Source organism: Nomascus leucogenys, chromosome 3 (assembly GCF_006542625.1).
Source record: "Nomascus leucogenys isolate Asia chromosome 3, Asia_NLE_v1, whole genome shotgun sequence".
Taxonomy (NCBI): domain Eukaryota; kingdom Metazoa; phylum Chordata; class Mammalia; order Primates; family Hylobatidae; genus Nomascus; species Nomascus leucogenys.
Genome location: NC_044383.1, coordinates 37,627,606 through 37,647,843, shown reverse-complemented (window position 1 = coordinate 37,647,843; position 20,238 = coordinate 37,627,606). Strand labels below are relative to the sequence as shown.

The 20,238-nt window shown below is 36.3% G+C and overlaps 1 protein-coding gene across 1 annotated transcript in view; it reads left to right on the top strand.

Moving 5' to 3' along the window:
• The window catches only part of CC2D2B (coiled-coil and C2 domain containing 2B), a 131,781-nt gene that overhangs the window by 94,854 nt on the left and 16,689 nt on the right, over nt 1-20,238 (top strand). The window contains 6 exon segments of the mRNA XM_030809155.1: nt 129-238; nt 8,144-8,240; nt 14,149-14,247; nt 16,553-16,735; nt 16,903-17,100; nt 18,172-18,261. Coding sequence (XP_030665015.1) covers nt 129-238; nt 8,144-8,240; nt 14,149-14,247; nt 16,553-16,735; nt 16,903-17,100; nt 18,172-18,261 — 777 coding nt within the window.

Below are 20,238 nucleotides of genomic sequence, written 5' to 3'. Positions count from 1 at the left end.
TAAATAATGGTGGTTTGAAAAACTAGAAAAATTAAGCCATACATTTGCCAAGTAATTTCCTAGACCTCTACCTTTATCGACTATATACAGTATTTCAAAATCTAGTCAATGTTTATTATGTGTTTCAGGATACTGTACATCCATTCGTGGAAGTTTCTTTCCAGCACACTGTATACCAAACCAATACAGCAAGTGGATCTCATCCATGCTGGAATGAAGAAATTAAAGTAGATTTTATGTAAGTTGGAGTTCATTTTTCCATAGCTCCTAAAAAAAGAGCAATAACAAAATTATTTTCTTGAGCCACTTATTGAAAATAATTATTGAAATAGGCTTTATTTAATTTAAGCTTTTAAATTATGAAATATTTCAGGCACATAAACTATATAATGTATATTGTATAGCATAATATATAATCTACATGTATATATAAACAAAAATTATAAAGAAAAGTAATAAAATGAATATCTATGTATTTACCATCCAGCTTAAAAAAATATAGTATTACCAACACCTTAGAAGGCCTTTTGTGCCATTACCTAACAGCATCTTCTTTCTTTCTCCCCAGAGGTAATAACTATGAATTTGTGTTGATCATTCTTTCTCTCCTGTATGATTTTACTTCATAGGTATTCATCCCTAAGTATGTATTATTTACTTATGTATGTTTTCAACTTTATATAAATTGAGTTATATTTGTGTATTCTTCTGTAATCTTGTTTCTTTAATCTTAATTATTTTGAAAGATTCATCCATGTTCATGCTTGTAGCTGTTTGCTGTGGTCTAAATGTGCTCACCAAAATTCATGTGTTGAAAACTTAACTCCCAATGTTGGGAAGTGAGGCCTAATGGGAGGTGTTTGAGGCCATGAGAGCTCCACCCTTATGAATAGATTAATGTCATTATAAAAAGGGGCTTGCAGTGTGAGTTCACTTTCTTCTGCTCTTCTGCCATGTGAGGACACAGCATTTGTCTCCTTTTTCCCTTCCATCTCCCACTATGTGAAGACACAGCAAGAAGGCCCTCACCAGACACCAGATGCTGACACCTTGATTTTGAACTTTGCAGCCTCCGTAATTGTAGGAAATAAATTTCTGTTCTTTATAAATTACCTAGTCTCAGATACTCTGTTATGGCAGCACAAAATGAACTAAGACATTGTTATTTATTTATTTTTACTTCTATATTGTATTCTGTTGTATAAAACTGCCATAATTTATTTATACTTTCTTCTGTTGATGAACATTTGTCTTTTTTCTAATTTTTGCCATTGCAAGCAATATTGCTTTGAACATTCTTGTACTTGTCTTCTGGAGCACATGTGCAAGAGTTTCTTTTTAAGACAGTGGGTGTCATACCTTTTTATGTATTCAAATCATCTAGACAGATTTTTTTTTTTAAATTAGGACAGGATCTCACTCTGTTGCCCAGGCTGAAGTGCAGTTGAATAATCATAGCTCACTGCCTCAAACTCCTGGGCTTAAGTGATTCTCCTGCCTCAGCCTCCCAAGTAGCTGAGACTATAGGAATGTACCACCACGCCCAGCTAATATTTTTAATTTTTATTTTTCTAGCACTGGGGTCTCACTATGTTGCCCAGGCTGGTGTCAAACTCCTGGGCTCAAATGATCCTCCTACCTGGCCTCCCAAACTGCTGGGATCACAGGCATGAGCCACCACACCTGGCCTGCTTCTTAAAACACAGACTGGTAAGCCCACTTCTCTAGTTCCTAGTTCAGTAGGTCTTGGGTAGGGTCTGATAATTCCATCTTTAGCAAGTTCCCAGTGGTTCTAATGCTACTAGTCAGGTGACACTTTAAGAACCTGTTTTCTAGGATATGTGTTCAAAAATGGAATTGCTAGGTTGTAGCTGAAGTCAGCTTCAACTTTACTAGACAATGCCAAACTCTTTTCTAAAGTGATTATATCAATATACACTCCCAACAGCAGTATATACAATTTCCTTTTGTGCCATGTCTTCATAATATTTTGTGTTTTAAAAATTATTTTTCTCAATATGGTGGATCTAAAATTATATTCTCATTGTGGTTTAATTTATAATTTCTTTTTAAAGAGGCAGGTTTTTTTCAATATTTTTTAATTAAGAGACTTTATTTTTAGAGCAATTTTAGGCTCACAAGAAAATTGGATGGGAAGTACAGAGTTCCCACAAACGCCCTCACCACAGCACACACACAGCCTCCCTCAGCATCAACATCTGCATTGTGTGATATTTGTTACAGTCAATGAGCCAACATTGATACATCATTATCAACCATAGTCCATTAGGGTTCACTCTTGGTGTTGTACATTCTATAGGTTTTGACAAATGTACTGTGACATGTATCTACCATTATAGTATCACACAGAATGGTTTCACTCCCCTAAACATCCTGTGTGCTCTGTCTATTCATCCCTTCCTCCCCCTGGAACCTTGCCAACCACTGATCTTTTTACTGCCTTCACAGTTTTGCCTTTTAAGGAATGTCATTGTGTACATCAAGCTTCTCCAGAGAAACAGAAACAATAGGATGTAGACAGAGAGAAAGAGAGAAAGAGAGAGAGAGAGAGAAATTTATTTTAAGGAATTGGCTCACATGATTGTGGAGGCTGGCAAGTCCACAATGTGCAGGGTAGGATGGCAAGCTGGAGACTCGGGAAAGAGTTGCAGTTTAAGTCTGAAGGAAATCTGCTGGCAGAATTCCCTCTTCCACAGGGGAGGTCAGTCTTTTGTCTATTAAGGCCTTCAACTGATTGGATAAGGTCCACCCTTATTATGGAGGGTGATCTGCTTTACTCAAAGTCGACTGGCTTAAACCGTACCTAAGAAATATCTTCAGAGGCCAGGCACAGTGGCTCACGTCTGTAATCCCAGCACTTTGGGAGGTCAAGGCGGGCGGATCACTTGAGGTCAAGAGTTTGAGACCAGCCTGGGCAAGATGGTGAGCCGTGCTGGTGGGTGCCTGTAATCCCAGCTACTTGGGAGGCTGAGGCAGGAGAATCGCTTGAATTCGGGAGGAGGAGGTTGCAGTGAACAGAGATTGCGCCACTGCACTCCAGCCTGGGCGACAGAGGGAGACTCCGTCTCAAAGAAAAAAAAAAAACAAACAAAAAAACCTCCAGAGAAACATCTAGAATAATGTTTGACCAAATATCTACAAACTGTGGCTTAGCCCAGTTGACACATAAAATTAGCCATCATAGTCATATAGTTGGAATCATACAGTATGAAGCCATTTCAGATTGGCTTTCTCCCATGAAAAACATGCCTGTAAGTTTTCTCCATGTCTTTTTATAGCTTGATTTCTTACTTCTTTTTACCCCTGCATAATAGTCTATTATATGGATGTATCACAGTTTACTTATTTATCCGCATTGAGCTTCTTTCCATAGGTTCATTGGTCATTGGTATTTTCTTTTCTGTGAAATGCTCTTTCATTACTTTTGTCTATTTTTCTTTTTTTTTTCTTTTTGGAAATTATTTTGTTTCTTCCATGATGATTTAGAGGGACTATATTCAAACCAGTACAAATATTTCATAAATAATATCTGACTGTTTTCTAACCAATTGAGTAATTTGTTGCACAATAAGCCACCTCACATCTAAGCAAGAAATACATTAAATTTGACTAGTAAAGACATTATTTAATGAATTAGGACACAATTAAAATTTGCTTTAAATATTTGAGGGAGAGGACACCACACTTCTTCTCAATGAAGAGAAACATTTTTACAGTCCAGAGGTCTTTTTTTTTTTTTTTTTTTAACACTGATTATGCCATGACTTCGTTCCAGCATGAAGTCATGCTGGAAATAGGTTCCAGCAGCTCAGGCTCCTTCCCATTGGTTCTCACAAAGGGTGCTTCTCTGGGTGGAGCAGGCTGGTGCTTCAGTTAAACCCAGGTACCTTTCTCTCTGGCTTCTTTTTCTGATCATTTTCCTTCACGTGTTTCGAGAAGCTATCTCAGCTCTTAAGAGTGCTTATGTGCTCAGTATGCACATTAATTCTCTTGGCAAGAATCTTGCCAAAGCTTCTTTGTTTACAACAATGCCAACAGCATGTTGGGTAACATTGTAGACTCTTCCAGTTTTGCCGTGGTAGCACTTGTAGGCATTCCTTTTTGAACAATATCCATTCCCTCGATGTCTACAATATCACCTTTCTTATAGATACGCGTATACATGGCCAAAGGAACAACTCCATGTTTTCTAAAAGGCCTAGAGAACATACATCGGGTGCCTTTCTTCTTTTCCTTTGCGTTCGTCATTTTGGCAAATTACTGGAAGATGGCTGCTCCAGCTGAAAGGATACTTTTCTCTATTTTTCTATTGTTTTGTCTGTCTTTATTTGTGTATTTATTTATTTATTTTTGAGGCGGAGTCTTGCTCTGTTGCCCAGGCTGGAGTGCAGTGGCGCAATCTGGGCTCACTGCAAGCTCTGCCTCCCAGGTTCGAACCATTCTCCTGCCTCAGCCTCCCGAGTAGCTGGGACTACAGGCACCCGCCACCATGCCCAGCTAATTTTTTTGTATTTTTGGTACAGATGGGGTTTCACCATGTTAGTCAGGATGGTATCAATCTCCTGACCTCATGATCTGCCTGCCTCGGCCTCCCAAAGTGCTGGGATTACAGGTGTGAGCCACCATGCCCGGCCTGTCTTTATTTTTTTTAAAGCAGTTCTCTATATATTATGGATACCAGCCCTTTGTCAGTTATATGTGTTAAAACTGTCTTTCCCTAATGGCTTGACTTTTCATTTTCTTCATGATGTATTTTGATGAAAAGAAGTTTTAAATTGTACCAGTCCTTTCCTTTATGGTATGTCCTTTTAAAAAAATCTTCTTTAATAAATAGTGGTCTTCCTTTACTTTCCTTACTTTAGAACATATGTCAACTTGCGTTAAAATTTTAGACCATTGCATTTTCTGAAGAAATGAGTGGATATCTTTTTCAATAATATTCCTATATATAAAAGTATTTTTAATTAAAATAGTTAATAAATCCGATTTTTAAATCCAAAAAGAAATATACACCTATGTTCCTGCTTGCTACCAAGAAGGAACAAAACAGATATAGACTAGAATAATCCTTTATGTGGTGTTTAGGAACACACACATACACACACACACGACCCAGTAAAAGGGATCTAATTCCATTGCCACTTCCTTTAGTATTGCTATGCTTTACTGCTGGGTATAAATTTCTCTCATGAGCAGGTATGTGTAGCTATTAAACATCTAAACATTTTTTCAAATAATATGTTTCTTTTTATTTTGAAAGGTGGGAAAATTGACTTCTTATTCATACACATAGAGCAGGATTGTCTTATGGATTAGCCATCATTTTTTTTTTTATAATTTATTTTCTATAATTTCCTATGAATATTTTATATTTCATGTTTTCATAGTTTATATGATTTTATAGGATTTCTATGCTTTGTCTGAAGGCTATGTTAACGTATATCCCCCACTAACAAAGGCTAAAGGAACTCAGAGGAACCGACATAATCACTTGCATATATGTGATGACATCTTGGAGGCTATATAAACATTCACATCCCAGCCACCCCTTCTGAAAGTGAAAGGCTTCAGATCCTAAACAGGATTTGCAAGGAAAGGGAGACCCTGTTTATGCCATTATTTCAACTTAGGGGTAGGGGAACTATAAGGAATCACACCTTAGAATTTTGTTAGCTTAGATGCTATGGAACTTCTGCTATTAGTAGAAATCAAATTTGTTCTTCCGGATTCAACATAGTCTCAATTATATTTTCAGAGTCGTTGGCCAGAGTTCCTAAACAGATATTCTTGTTATTTGGCTGCCTATCTGAATCTCGTACCTCTCACTTTGCCTTGTTCTCTGACACTTGCTTTCTTGAACTATTTATTCTTTGTGTGTGAAGGAAATTATTGACTTAAAGGGAAATCTATTATATAATATTGTATAATATCAAGTTAAATAATTAACATATAAAATGTATTTGTTTGAAAAGTTTGTAAATGTAAAATATGTGGTCATGTGTGTTTGCAAATATTTGGAATATTAATGTAGACATTAGAGTTAGAAGAAATATACTGTATTAAATAAATTTAGGAGAACATAAAACAATCAATAAGATACATAAACTTATAAGTGAACTAATGAGAAGACTTGGGAGTGTTTACAGCCTTGCAATTATAGCAGTGAAGTAGGCCAAGAACAATGTGGGGTACAACCAAGTGGATCAGAGGCTTTGGATAAGGCAAAACCATCCAGCTACTACTTATTTTTGCCTCTGATACAAGACCCCAACTCCCCTCTTCTTGTGACATTTTAGTGAATAAAAACCACAAGCAAATGGATAGTCATAATAAATAATATTTATAAATAATAAATAATATTAAATAATTAGCTCCATGAGCCCTTTCTGGAGGAAGAATTATGGTAACATCTGAAGAACATTTTAATAGAATACAGAATGCAAAATAATGCAGAAGGACTTAAATGATGTCAGGAATATACTAAGTTAACAAGCTAAAAAATGTTGTAAGGATGACAGTTGTCCTTTCTCCTGCTAGCGCAGTGTTGTAAATGAATATTGCCTCCCCCGCCCTTTCTTAGATTCTGGCAACATGAAAGGAAATCCTTGAGGAACAAAGTAGGGGAGTCAGCTAATTATTTTATCACTAGGAAATATAAGGAAACTTCCACTTAAAATTGTTCTCTAAACTCAACTAGCATTTTTCAATCATAATTGCTTGTAGGTTTCAGAAAGTTAGAGAAGCTGTTGAAGATCCTTTGAAATAGTGGTTGCTTCCTTAAGCAACAAGATTCAACAAGTAATGTCAGTGGCAGCTGTATAGTGAAAAGACCTGGTCTTCGGAGTTTGTCAGAACTGGGTCCAGCCAAGTGTGGTGGTACAACCTGTAGGCCCAGCTACTCGAGAGGCTGAGGTAGGAGGATCACTTGAGCCCAGGAGTTTAAGATCAGCCTGGGAAAGATAGACCCTGTCTCTAAAAAAAAAAAAAAAAAAAAAAAAAAAAATAATATATATATATATATATATATATATAAAGAAATAAACTAAATAAAAATATTAAAAAGAAGAAAAGCTATGTCCAGATCAAGCTCTGTCATTTGCTGGTGGCATTACCTTGAGTAAGTTATTTAACTTCTCTGAGCTTCAGTTTCTCTGTGTAAAGTAACCTATTGTATAGGATTGAGATTTCCATCACTGTTAAATGTTTAATGGAGATTCAGTGCACAAGCCGGAGCTGAGAGTGAAAGTTCATTGCTTATGATATACACTACCCTTTCAACTACCTCCAAAACGTACCTAATCAAGAATGCCATCAGCAGACAGCTTGCAAAATTAAATGCACTCCATTATCCCAGTTTCTGCTTGGAGAAAATTGACATGGGAAAGAGAATAAATTCTGTTATTTATGTATTTATTTATTTTGAGGTGGAGTTCTGCTCTTGTTACCCAGGCTGGAGTGCAGTGGCGTGATCTCAACTCACTGCAACCTCTGCCTCCTGGGTTCAAGCGATTCTCCTGCCTCAGCCTCCTGAGTAGCTGGGATTACAACTGCCTGCCACCAGGCCTGGCTAAGTGTGTGTGTGTGTGTGTGTGTGTGTGTATTTTTAGTAGAGACAGGGTTTCGCCATGTTGGCCAGGCTTGCCCCGAACTACTGACCTCAGGTGATCCACCCGCCTCGGCCTCCCAAAGTGCTGGGATTATAGGCGTGAGCCACCGTGCTGGGCCATAAATTCTGTATTTAAAGTCATATCTGTTAACTGGGAATAAAAGAGCATTTTATCTCTTATGTGTCAACTAGCAGAAACTAGCAGAATTTAAGATAGTTGAAAAATCTATACAATACTCCAAAGAATCTTTGCAATTGATAGGTATAGTGAAAGCCTTTCTGTTCGACACTTAAACATTTTTATTTTTCATCTTAAGAGACATGTAAATTACAAAGCACATGCTGGCTCTAATGAAAGGTAGCAGCCAGTCTTCAAAACATAAAGCTTTTACTTAGTTTATACTTCATAAAAGAAAACAACACAGGTAATTTTATAGTTCTCTATGAATAATGCTCTTAGGAAATAAGTTGATTTTGAGAAAATTAAGCATTTGAATATATTTTTCTTATTTGCAGCTCACCAGGACATGATTATAGCTTCTCAAGCTTATCTAAAATAAAAGATAATATATATATCAACATTTTTGATGAAATGATGACTGAAAAACATGAGGTAAAATAAAATAAAAGATAATATATATATCAACATTTTTGATGAAATGATGACTGAAAAACATGAGGTAAAGTAGAATAATTACAATAGCCAATGCTGAAATAATTCTAAGGTCAAACTCAATGAAGTCTAGTAACATGTAATATATGCTTTTAGATGCAATGTCTACATCCAACATTTTCTTGAAAGGATTTGAGGCAACTTGCAATCAAATCAGACGTATGACAAGTCAGTTCAAAAATAACAGAGATCATAAACCACATACAGGAGGAGGAGGAATAAATATATCAAGAACTTGGGAGAAGTAGGTTTCTGCAATTGAACATTACATTTGAATGTGAGCTTCCTATAGCCAATACAGAAATATAAACAGAAATAGGTTACATATTTCTCATTATCTGATCAAAGAAAATACACCACTCCTACAAAAGAGATCAAATTATTCCTAAGGCTAAAATCCAGTTCTACTTAATCTAATTTCTAAAATTACTGACTGTCATCCTTATAGATGTGTAAAAGTTCCTAGCACAATGCCCAGCACCCTAGCAAGCTCCAAAATAAACGTTAGTTTCCTCCCTATTGAACTTGCTACTAAAAATATAAAGATGCATACCCATAGTATCTACTCTTTTAAGGTATGTAGATTAAATGCTTTAATAGAAACGTTTTCCAAATTCTATGGCAATGCTACTGAAGGAGCAATTAATTCTACCTGGAGGGACTGGGGATCCATGTCAGAGAAATTGAACAAGACCTTCAAGAGTAAGGTTCAGGAACGAGCCTTCTCTAAAAACCACTGCAAATCATAATGGCTATGTTTTCTAGGAGATACAACACACATTCTTATTAAAGAAACTTTAAATCAACCATGATAAATGCTGAGGGTAAAATATTGAGCAATAGTTTGGTGATAGCTTTTCTCCAAGGAGTTAAACTGAGTAGCGTTCTGATGATCAAAACTGATAACGGGTAAAGCTTAGAAAACCCAAAAGAATGTCTAACAAATTTTCTCTCTCAAAGGTGAATTATCTCAAAGACAAATTTGATCAGAATTGAACAGCAGTTGATTAACAACTGAACCCTTGAAAGTGCTTTGCAATGTTATTAGAGTGAGATTGTTGTTATTGGAATGAGATCCACATGCTTTAGATATCAGACTTGTTTGTGACAATATTGGCATGCTCTTTAAAAAAAAGAAAGGGCCTTGCATTCTTGCCCTCCTCTCATGGACAAGGTTTTAGGGTAGGTATGGGCCAAAACATTCCATTGTCTTGTAAATGACTAGAGCTAGGCTGAGCCTCGAGATAGCCACGCAGTTGAAAGAAGGTTTTAAGTTATCACTGAACACTATTTTGTCTAGAAATGTTTCATTTTTCCTCTTTTTTTCTCTGTGCCCCTCCTGTATATTTTCTTCCTGCTATCAACTGTTTTCTTAATTCCCTCGGATCTCCCTTTCTTTAGTTATGTATTAGCAGAAAGCTGAAGACTTGGAACTCTCACAGACACATAGCCTATTTTTAACGCTCGGCATGAAAGAGATGGACTGAACTGCCTTTGGAACTGGCAGAGCAAGCCCCATGCATACTCCAGATTTAAAACCTAGGTTAACTGAAACTCTAACAAAAATCCCAGTGGCCACAGAAAGAGCTTAAACTAACCCAAAACTCAGATACTGGTTTAAATACTTTTTTAAAAAAAATAGTTATTTTCAAGATTTTAAAATTTATTAGCATATAAATTTTCAGCATAGTCTCATAATTTTTGACTTGCCATTATCTCCTCTCCTCTGGTTTCTAACTTTATCCAACTGTGTCTTTCAATTTTTAAAAAAATTATTTAATTTGGAAGATGTTTGCCTATTCTTTAAAAAACCAACTACTGAAATTGTTTTCACTTTTCACTTTTTTGTTTTTCTAATTCATTTATTTCCACTTGTATTTTAATTATTTTTTTCTCCCTATTCCCCCAGGACTATAATTTTTGTACTTACTTTGGCCAAATGTATTGAATGCCTAGTTTGTTTGATCTCTTGCCTTCTCATAAATAATGGAAACATTCTGAAACTATAAATTTATCTCTGTAAACATCTTAGACTATGTATTTTATATTTAGTGACTTATTTTTTATTTTATATATGTAACATATATTATATACATATAATTAATATATATATTACATTTTCTTGCTTGGCCTAACAGTCTTCTAATATTGTCTTTGCATTTTCAAATGTTTGAAAGGCTTTTGTGTAAACTTTTGATTTTAAATTTCAGTTTTATTACCTTGTGGAAATCATACTGTACATTTGAGCCTTCAGTCCCACGGTTCATTTAGTCAAGCCACTCTCCCAACTCCATGACTGCTAATTAACATACAAAGATGTTCATCCTGATGACACGATAAGGGACCCTATTGGTCAAGCTATATTGCTCACAAAGAAATTATCTTCCAGGACAAAGATGAAGGGGTTACTTTGATTTACAATGGGTTGAGAGACTAAATATACAGATATTTGAGTTTTATTTATATGAGTTATTTAAAGAGATGGTCCAATCATAGCAGTACCTCTTCCACCATTTAACCATCAGAGTGCCTGGCCCTGCTTCAACTTACACCAGGATATGCAGACTTACCACATACACATTATAGCTCCGGATATTAAGTCTTGTTTTTATCACTTGATATATACAGTTCTCATACTAATAGATTCCTTAAAGGTTGCTTCATATATAATTCATGTTGTTGATCTTAAAATCTTTCATTGCTTCTCAGAGAGGATGCATAAGGAACCAATTTTACGTACTTTTATTTTTATTTGACTTTGAAGTTCAGGGGTACACATGCAAGTTTGTTATACTTGTGTCACGGGGGTTTGTTGTACAGATTATTTCATCATCCAGGTATTAAGCCTAGTATCCATTAGCTGTTTTTCCTGATCCTTTTCCACCTCCCACCCTCCACACTCCAATAGGCCCCAGTGTGTGTTATCCCTCTCTATGTGTCCATGTGTTCTCATCGTTTAGCTCCCACCTATAAGTGAGAGCATGTGGTATTTGGTTTTGTGTTCCTGTGTTAGTTTGCTAAGTATAATGGCCTCCAGCTCCATCCATGTAGGGAACTAATTCTAAAGTGAACTTTGATAGAGCTATAATCTATAGCCTCAGGCAAGGTAGACCTAAGAAGCCTCCAGCATCCCTGGGACTTAGGATGGAAAGATTAATGCAGTTGAGAGCACATCAGTCAGAATTCCAAGGACTTGATTGCTACAAAGCTACCTAAGTGTGCCTATTACCTTTTAGACTAGAGCAGCACAGTCCATCTTGCTCAGCTCTGTTGTTGCTGGTTAGCCTCTGGATTTAAAAGACCCTTCTCATATTCCCTGGTAAGTGGATGGGGTAACTTCTTAAGTACAGAAAGTTGGAAGGGCTCCTAATGTCCAAAGCAGTGGTTATGAACTAAAGGCAGGAATCAGGGTTTTGGCAGCTTTTTTCAAACTTCAGCTATTTTCTTTCACTTTCCCTAGATTCTCTGGCCTTTGGCTGATGAAATGAAAAATATAAGTGGCCAAAAGTGGAGTACATTATAGGGTGCTGCCAATGGGAGGGGTGGCGGTGGTATCGAATGCCAATCCCTTTTATGCCTAACCCCTGCTTCTCCCTACTACAAATACTTTCTCTAATTTTGAAAATAGTGTTATTGAGGAATGATTAGCATACAATAATCTGCACATATTTAAAGTGTATAATTTGACAAGTTTTGATATATGTCTATACCAATGAAACCGTCATCACAATTAAGATAACAAACATATCCATTACCCTCAAAACTATCCTACTGCTCTGTTGGCATATCTACCTCCTGCCTGCAACCAGTGATTTGTGTTCTGTCACTATTGTTTCTATTTTCTAGGATTGTATAGAAAATGGAATCCTATGCTATGTGTTTTTTTTTTTTTTTTTTGGTTTTGCTACTTTTACTCAGAAAAATTATTTTCAGATTCATTCATGTTGTAGTTTTATCAAATAGTTCATTTCTTTTTATTATATAGCAGTATTCCATTGATAAACATGCATTTCATTGCTTGTTTATATATTCACCTGTTGATGGACGTTTAGATTGTTTTCATTTTTTGACTATTATAAATAAAGCTGCTATGAACATTTGTGTAAAGTCTTTTTATAGACAAATGCTTTCATTTCTCTTAGTAAATAAAAATAGCTGGATATGATGGTAAATGAATATTTAAGAAACTGCTAAACTGTTTTCTGAAGTGATTGTACCACTTTTTATGCCCACCAGTAATGTAGGAGACTTCCAGTTCTTTCACTTTCTTACAAACACTTGGTCAAACTTTTAAACTTTAGCCACTCTAATAGTTGTGTGGTGGTCTCTCTTTGTAGCTCTAATTTGCATTTCCTAATGACTAATGGTGATGGGCACCCTTCCATGTAAATATTTATTTGCCATTTATATATCTTCTTTGGTGAGGTGTCTGTTCAAGTCTTTTGTCTATTTTTAAAATTGGGTTATTTTCTTATTGAATTTTGGGAGTTCTTTGTATTCAAGTCTTTTGTCAGATACATGATTTGCAAATATTTTCTCCCAATATGTAGCTTATCTTTTTATTTTCTTAGCAGTGTGTTTTGAAGAGTGAGGTTTTTAATTTTGATGAAGTCAAATTTATCAACTTGCTTTTGATGTCATGTTTTTTAGCTCTGTATTTTGCAACTCTCTTTCTAGGTTCATAAGTGTTAGATATATATTACATATTACATACATATTTCTTTTTGATGAATAGATTCCTGTATCAGTATAAAATATCTCTCTTTATTCCTGATTATATTTCTTGTTTTTAAATATGGTTTGTCTGTTATATAGTGACTCGGCTTTCTTTTAATTAGTGTTTGTATAACATATCTTTTTATTTTCTTTTAAGCCGTGTCTTTATATTTAAAATGGGTTTACTCTAGACAGCATACAGTTGAGTCTTGCTTTTTAATCCACTCTGATAATCTCTGCCTTTGAATGTATGACCATTTACATTTTGTATAATTATTAACCTGGCTGTGTACCATCTTCCTATTTATCTTCTGCTTATCCCAACTATTCTTTATTCTTTTTTCCTGCCTTCTTTTGGATTGATGGGATACTTTTATGATTTCATTTTATTTCCACTATTGGCTTATTAGCTATAATTGTTTTCTTAACTGTTGCTCTCAGGTTTACAATATTCTCTTTAATTCACCACAGACTATCTGTACATAATATAGTACCACTTCACATATAGTGTAAGAGCAGGATACTATAATATAATGCCTCCATTTCCCCTTCCTTGCATTGTGCTAGTGTTGTCATACATTCTACTTTACAAAAGTCACAAACTCCACAACAGATAATTTTCTCTCAGACTATTATTTTTGCTTTAAATAGTTATCTTTCAAATAAATTAAAAAGCAAGAAAAACATCTTTTCTATTTACCTTTTGATTTCTTTTTTTTTTTTTTTTTTTTTTTTTTTTTTGAAACGGAGTCTTGCTCTGTCGCCCAGGCTGGAGTACAGTGGCGCAATCTCGGCTCACTGCAAGCTCCGCCTCCCAGGTTCACGCCATTCTCCTGCCTCAGCCTCTCCGAGTAGCTGGGACCACAGGCGCCTGCCACTACTCCCGGCTAATTTTTTTTTTTTTTTTTTTTTTTGTATTTTTAGTAGAGACGGGGTTTCACCGTGGTCTCGATCTCCTGACCTTGTGATCCGCCCGCCTCGGCCTCCCAAAGTGCTGGGATTACAGGTGTGAGCCACTGCCTCTGGCCTTGATTTCTTTTTTAAAAGAGAATGACTTTTTATATTTACCTGTGAGTTTATAAAACTATTCATCACATGATATTAAGTAATAAAAAATTATTTATTTTCATAGGATCACTGTCTCAAGAGCTGTAGTGGTCACTCATATATAAGAAAGGATTGGCTTGGATCCATTGTCTTCCCTTTTTCTGCTCTTCTGCAACAATCTGAGGTAAGAGAAAATGCTTCTTTGCTCATTCTAAGTTTTGACCTCTGGATAATAGAAACACTTTCTGTTGTCTTTGAATCAGACTCTGTGATTGGCAGGCTGGTAGGTCAGTTAAGATGATCCTGTATTAGAATGTTCTGGGCTTTTGAAGTGTTTGAAGATTTGAACTGTCTCTAGACAGTTCTTTAGAGTGTTCACTAACAAAGAATAGGATAGTATCTTGAGTGTTTACTAACAAAGAATAGGAAAACTAGTCTTAGGTCTTAAAACAACATTTATATTTGCATGTAAGAGTTCTATAAGATCAGATTCATGAAACATTCTGAATAATGGTGTTGTTTTGTAATCATGGGTACCAGGAGTTTCAGCTTGTCGACACTGTGTATTGACAATGGTAAGACCTATGATTTGCACCTAGTCTCTATGAGAGCCTCAGAGGGCTCTGCTGTTGGGTTATTATGTAGCAGGAAAATGCCTACATGACTAGCAAAGTAGAAAAGCCCCAGCCCAGACTCCACTGTTACTTCTTCACTGAGTGATGGTAGGCAAGGCACTTGACATCTCTGACGCCATGCCAGACACTGGAAATGTGAAAAGTCAGAAATGAATTTTCTACCTCAGTGAGTTCACTGTCTATGGAATAAAACTAACATTTCAGTACAATGTGATAATGCTGTAGTGCTTTAATAGAGGTATGAGATAAGTACATGGGAACATACAGTAGGGAGTGCTTTACTCTTCCTGGTTTGCAAGTGGAAATGCTGGGGTAGTGGTTCAGAGAGTTTGGTAGATAAGAGGAGACTAAGGAGGAGAATCAAAGATCAAAGAAAACTTAACATAGGTGATAACTTTTGAATTAAGTCCTTAAAGATGAATTTCTCAAGAAAATAAGGGCTTGACAAATTGGTCAAGCAAATAAAGGCTTAATTTAGGTTGCCTTTTGCTACCCTGCTTTTCCATCACGGGTTTCTTCCTGCCTATGTGTCCTGACACCAAATTTCCAAGGAGATAACAGTGCTCTCAGATTTATTTTAGAGACAATCATTTAAAAAATATATACAAATCCTAGCTCCTTTGCTTGTCAAGAATTGTGAGCCTTGTTTATTAATTGCACAAAGTCACCACTGTACAGTGTCATAGTAGTACATAAATGGCTGCCATCATATACCAATTAAAGTGTTAATGAACTTTCTGTTCCTACTACCTGGCTGTCATGTTACCAACTAAAGCTATTGGTAAGGAAGTGGGAAAGAACGAATATCAGGTAGGCGAGTAGAGGTGCCTGCACAATGTGCAGTCCCATGAAGTCATGACGGCACGTGTTGCAAAGACCGGCAATAGGAATAGACATTGTTGGAGGTACAGCTACAGGGCTTCCTATGTTTTTAAGTCCCTGTGGACACTGCTTAGTCTCAGGCCAGACTGCAGGATACAGTGGTAGGTAAGAGTGTGGACTTCAAAGGTGGACACATCTGGGTTGTAATCCTGGCTCCACTACTCATTACTTTTGTGATCTTGCACAAATACTTCAATTCTCCGACCCTCAGTTTCCTTATTTGTGAAATGGAGATAAGGGCAGTGTCTACTCCATTGAATGATATGATCTATATCAAGCACTTGGCACAGGGTCTTGCACATTAGTAAGCACTCAGTAACTATTAGCTATCATGTGTTTTTTTGAGACAGCATCTCGCTGTGTTGCCCAGGCTGGAATGCAGTGAGACAATCATAGCTTATTGCAGCCTCAGCCTCCCAAGCCTCCTCCCACCTCAACCTCCTAAGTAGCTGGGACCACAGGTGTGCACCACCACTCCCAGCTAATATGTATTATTATTATTATTTACCTCTTACACACATGCACGCACACATACACACACATACACACACACACACAATTTCTCCTACTGTGGACCTCAGGGTTGTCTTTCTTGCTGTTACATATTTTCTCTTTATAGACCCAATACAAAATGTAACATGATCTTTTAGCTTCTTCTCTGAGCCTGCGTTAGATTTTCTAAGAGCTTTATGGCTGGTATCGTAACTTGCTTCTTTGTTTCATTCCTTTGTTACTCCTACCCTCTCTACATAGGGTAGGAGTAACCTTAGGCAGGGACCCAAGGTGTCAAGGGTGCCTATGAACACATCACCACAGAGAACCTGCTCATTCTTGGGCAAGTACAAATGAGTAGAAACCCATTCACGCAAGCAAGCAAGCTTTCTGTGATGGAGTGGACTCCGCTGGGCCTTAATATTTGACTGATGTTTATTTTCATCATGCATAATCCATTATACTGATATACTCTTTCAGATTAGTGGAACATTTCAAGTAACTATTCCACCAGTTTTGCTTGGGTATACTTGGAGTAATACTTATGTATTTCCTAAAGAAGATTCCAATGAGAAGAATTTAAAAGAATGTACATTCTTAAATATTTTTGCTACCATTGAACCTCAAATATCATATGTCACCTGTAATCCAACACTAGATAAGGTAGGTTTTACATTGAATTTCTTTTATATATACCATCAAAGAAGTATAAACTATTTTAAAAACCAGTAATAATAATTTCAAAGATGGCAAAAATAAACATTGGTTCTTGACATTTTCCTGTGAGAACAATATAGTACAGTGTTGAAATACTTTAAATTTTATTGTAGTTTTTAGGTCAAACAGACGTCTTGCAGAGAGCACAGATTTTTAAAAAGAATTGTAAGGCAATGTTTCCCAACCGAAGAATCATAACTACTGTTTTTAATGATAAAGGGATACAGTTCTTAGTCACAAGATATATCAAGGCATTAAATCCACCTCAGCAACTTCTGGATATATTTCTTCACAATTCTAATGCAACATTTGTAAGTTATAATTATTTTTAACATCTTCATTTTGATTAAAGGGAATCTGTGAAGAATCACTTTTACCTTTTGTGTATTTGGGTTCAATCTAGTGAGTCGTCTGTCCTCAAAATATTTGTACTGTTTGTGAGTCATAAAGCTCCCTTAGCTGGACTCTTTAAGCTAAAATCAAAAGTTCTAATTTAGATTGCCTATTGCTACACTGCTTTTCCATCATGAGTTTCTTCCTGCCTGTGTGTCCTGACACCCAATATCCAAGGAGGTAATAGTGCTCTCAGATCTATTTCAAAGACTATCTTTATCTTTTAAAAAATACATATAAATCTGAGCTCCTTTGCTTGTCAAGGATTGTGAGTCTTGTTTATTAATTGCATGAAGTCACCAGTGTAGAGGAACATAATAGCACATAAATGGCAACTATTGAATAACAGTTAAAATGTTCATGAACTTTCTATGTTAACACATTATTTGCACCCCTTTCTCCCTTCCTAGATTAGTCTGAGTCTTTGTCTCCAGCACTATAGGGGAAAATTCCATAGTATAACTTACATTGTTTGAGAAAGCACATTGTACTACCCTAATATCTCCCTGCTGCAACAGCTTATAATAAAGTTATATTCACAAAAATAATTGTGATAGATTTTGAACCAAAAAACAAATAAAACCTTTGCTATTCTTCAATATCTTAAAATTTTTTAACAGTTGTACTTTAAAGTACATGTTTAATGTGGAAACATATTATTGTAATATTTAAAATTTTAGTAATAAATTACTAAATAAATAATTAGTAAATAAATAAATATAAATAAAATATAATGGTTACATGCACCCTGTGCAGTCAGTCCAACTTGGGCTCAGTTTCCCAGAGACTTCACATATTGCATTAGCCATGGAATCCAGGGCAAGTTATTTTATTACTCCAAGCTTATTTCCTCTTCTGTAATAGTAGAATAATAATAGTGTCTACTTTTATAGGCTTAGATTATATGCTAAATGAGACAGTGCATGTAAAGCATTGTGCTAAGCGATGGACATACAGTACACACTCAATAAATGTGAATATTATTCTAGGACCTCATTGCTCGATTTGTATCTTTGATTCCTTTTATGCTTAATACACCGGATGAAAATGATGGTTCAGATATATGGATGACATCAGAGGTAATAAATTACATTTTATAATTAAAATGTATAGTATTTCTTTTAAGGAAACCTTTTAAAAATATTATGTATTTATGTATTACTTTGCCTTGTGAAATTTAAAAGTATTTGATAATTTTATACATCACCTTCAGCTCCATAGCAATCTATGGAAATAATTCATGAATACCAAAAATCTTTTCAACATTCTAAGTGGTAGCTCATGAATATTTTGACTCAACGGGAATTCCAGGAGTATAATATTATGCCATTCTCCAGAGAGCAGTATGACTTGTCACTATGGAGTTGGTCAAACTCTGAAGTCTTGTGCAAGTGCTGTCACTTCCCAAAAGCTTTCCCCCATCACCCTCCTCTGAGTGAAGAGCTCGTAGAACAGTGCTCTTCCTTAGCACTTAAAGTCCTCTTTACTCTGATTGCCAAATAAAATACAGGCCCCATGCAATATTCAGGACAAACTTTTAGTAATAAATTACTTGTTGTTTATCTGAAATTAAAATCTAACTGGGCATCCTATAAGTTCTTTTCAAGTCTGGCAACCCTAAGTAGAGTATTTAGAGTATTTCTTCCATTTCAGCTTAAATCATGTTTGTGTCATAAACCATGAGTGTATGACTGATTCAGTTTCACAAGAAAAGAATTATTTTCTCTCACCTAACACACAGTCTTTGGAGTAAAACAACCAACCTTGGTTCAAATCCTAGTTCAAAGACTTAATAGATGTGTGACCTAAGATAAGTTAACCTATTTGGACCTCAATTTCCTTATCTATGTCATACAGGAGTTTTAAAAAGACTAAATGTAGTAACATGCAAAGCATCTGGACCTCAGGAAAACTTAGTTCCCTACTGTCATCATCTCCCTACTCCTCTTATAAAATCCAGAACCTCCTTGGCCTGACAATGAAGACTATTATTATTCTGCCCTTAGCTCACCTGTTCACACTGTTCTTTCAGAAGGGCCTCCTTAACTATCCTCCCTAACCCCCATCCTTCACCATCAGGTTCAGCCAATGCACACTGATAGGGCCATATCAGTTGTTAAAACATTGCAATGCTTCCATACTGATCGGTAAATAGTCATTGCCATGAGCTCTCTAGCTCCCCAACCCTTACGCCCACCTCCCTGGCCCCCACAGCTCCTTCTCAGGAAGGGTATTGAACTGGAGAGTGCATGTCACATCTTTTTTTTTTTTTTTTTTTTTAATGGAGTCTCGCTCTGTCGCCAGGCTGGAGTGCGATGGCACGATCTCGACTCACTGCAACCTCTAACTCCCTGGTTCAAGCAATTCTCCTGCCTCAGCCTCCTGAGTAGCTGGAATTATAGGCACACACCACCAGGCCCAGCTAATTTTTTTTTTTTTTTTTTGGATTTTAGCAGAGATGGGGTTTCACCATGTTGGCCAGGATGGTCTCAATCTCCTGACCTCATGATCTGCCCACCTCAGCCTCCCAAAGTGCTGGGATTACAAGCATGAGCCACCGCGCCTGGCCACATGCCTTATTTAAATGATGTAGCCACTAGTCAGCAACAGATTGTTGCCATCTGAACATTTGGACCCAAGTCTTTGCTAGAGGTTTTTTTTTTTTTTTCCAACAAAATCCAGAAATCTAGAATTTTCTAAGAAAATGTTCTTTTTTTGACATTCTGGGAGCCAAACAAAACACACCTGTAGACTAGAACTAGGTCATAGACCACCAGTTGGCTACTTCTGCTATACTTTTTCTCCCCTGCTATATTGCTGTGCTTTACTGGGCACTCGCTATTTGATCTGTTACACCCTGCTCAGCTGTTCAGCTCTTTGAGTTGAAGACGTTTCAGAGTCACTTTTCCTGATTAACATCCAACTCAGATTTCTTCCTTTCTTTGAGTTGACAGTACTATATTGGTACAGGACAGAATGTAGCTCCACAGCCCAAAGGATCACTTCCTACAAACACTATATGATTCCCTATCAGATAAGGTTCCTCGAAATACCAG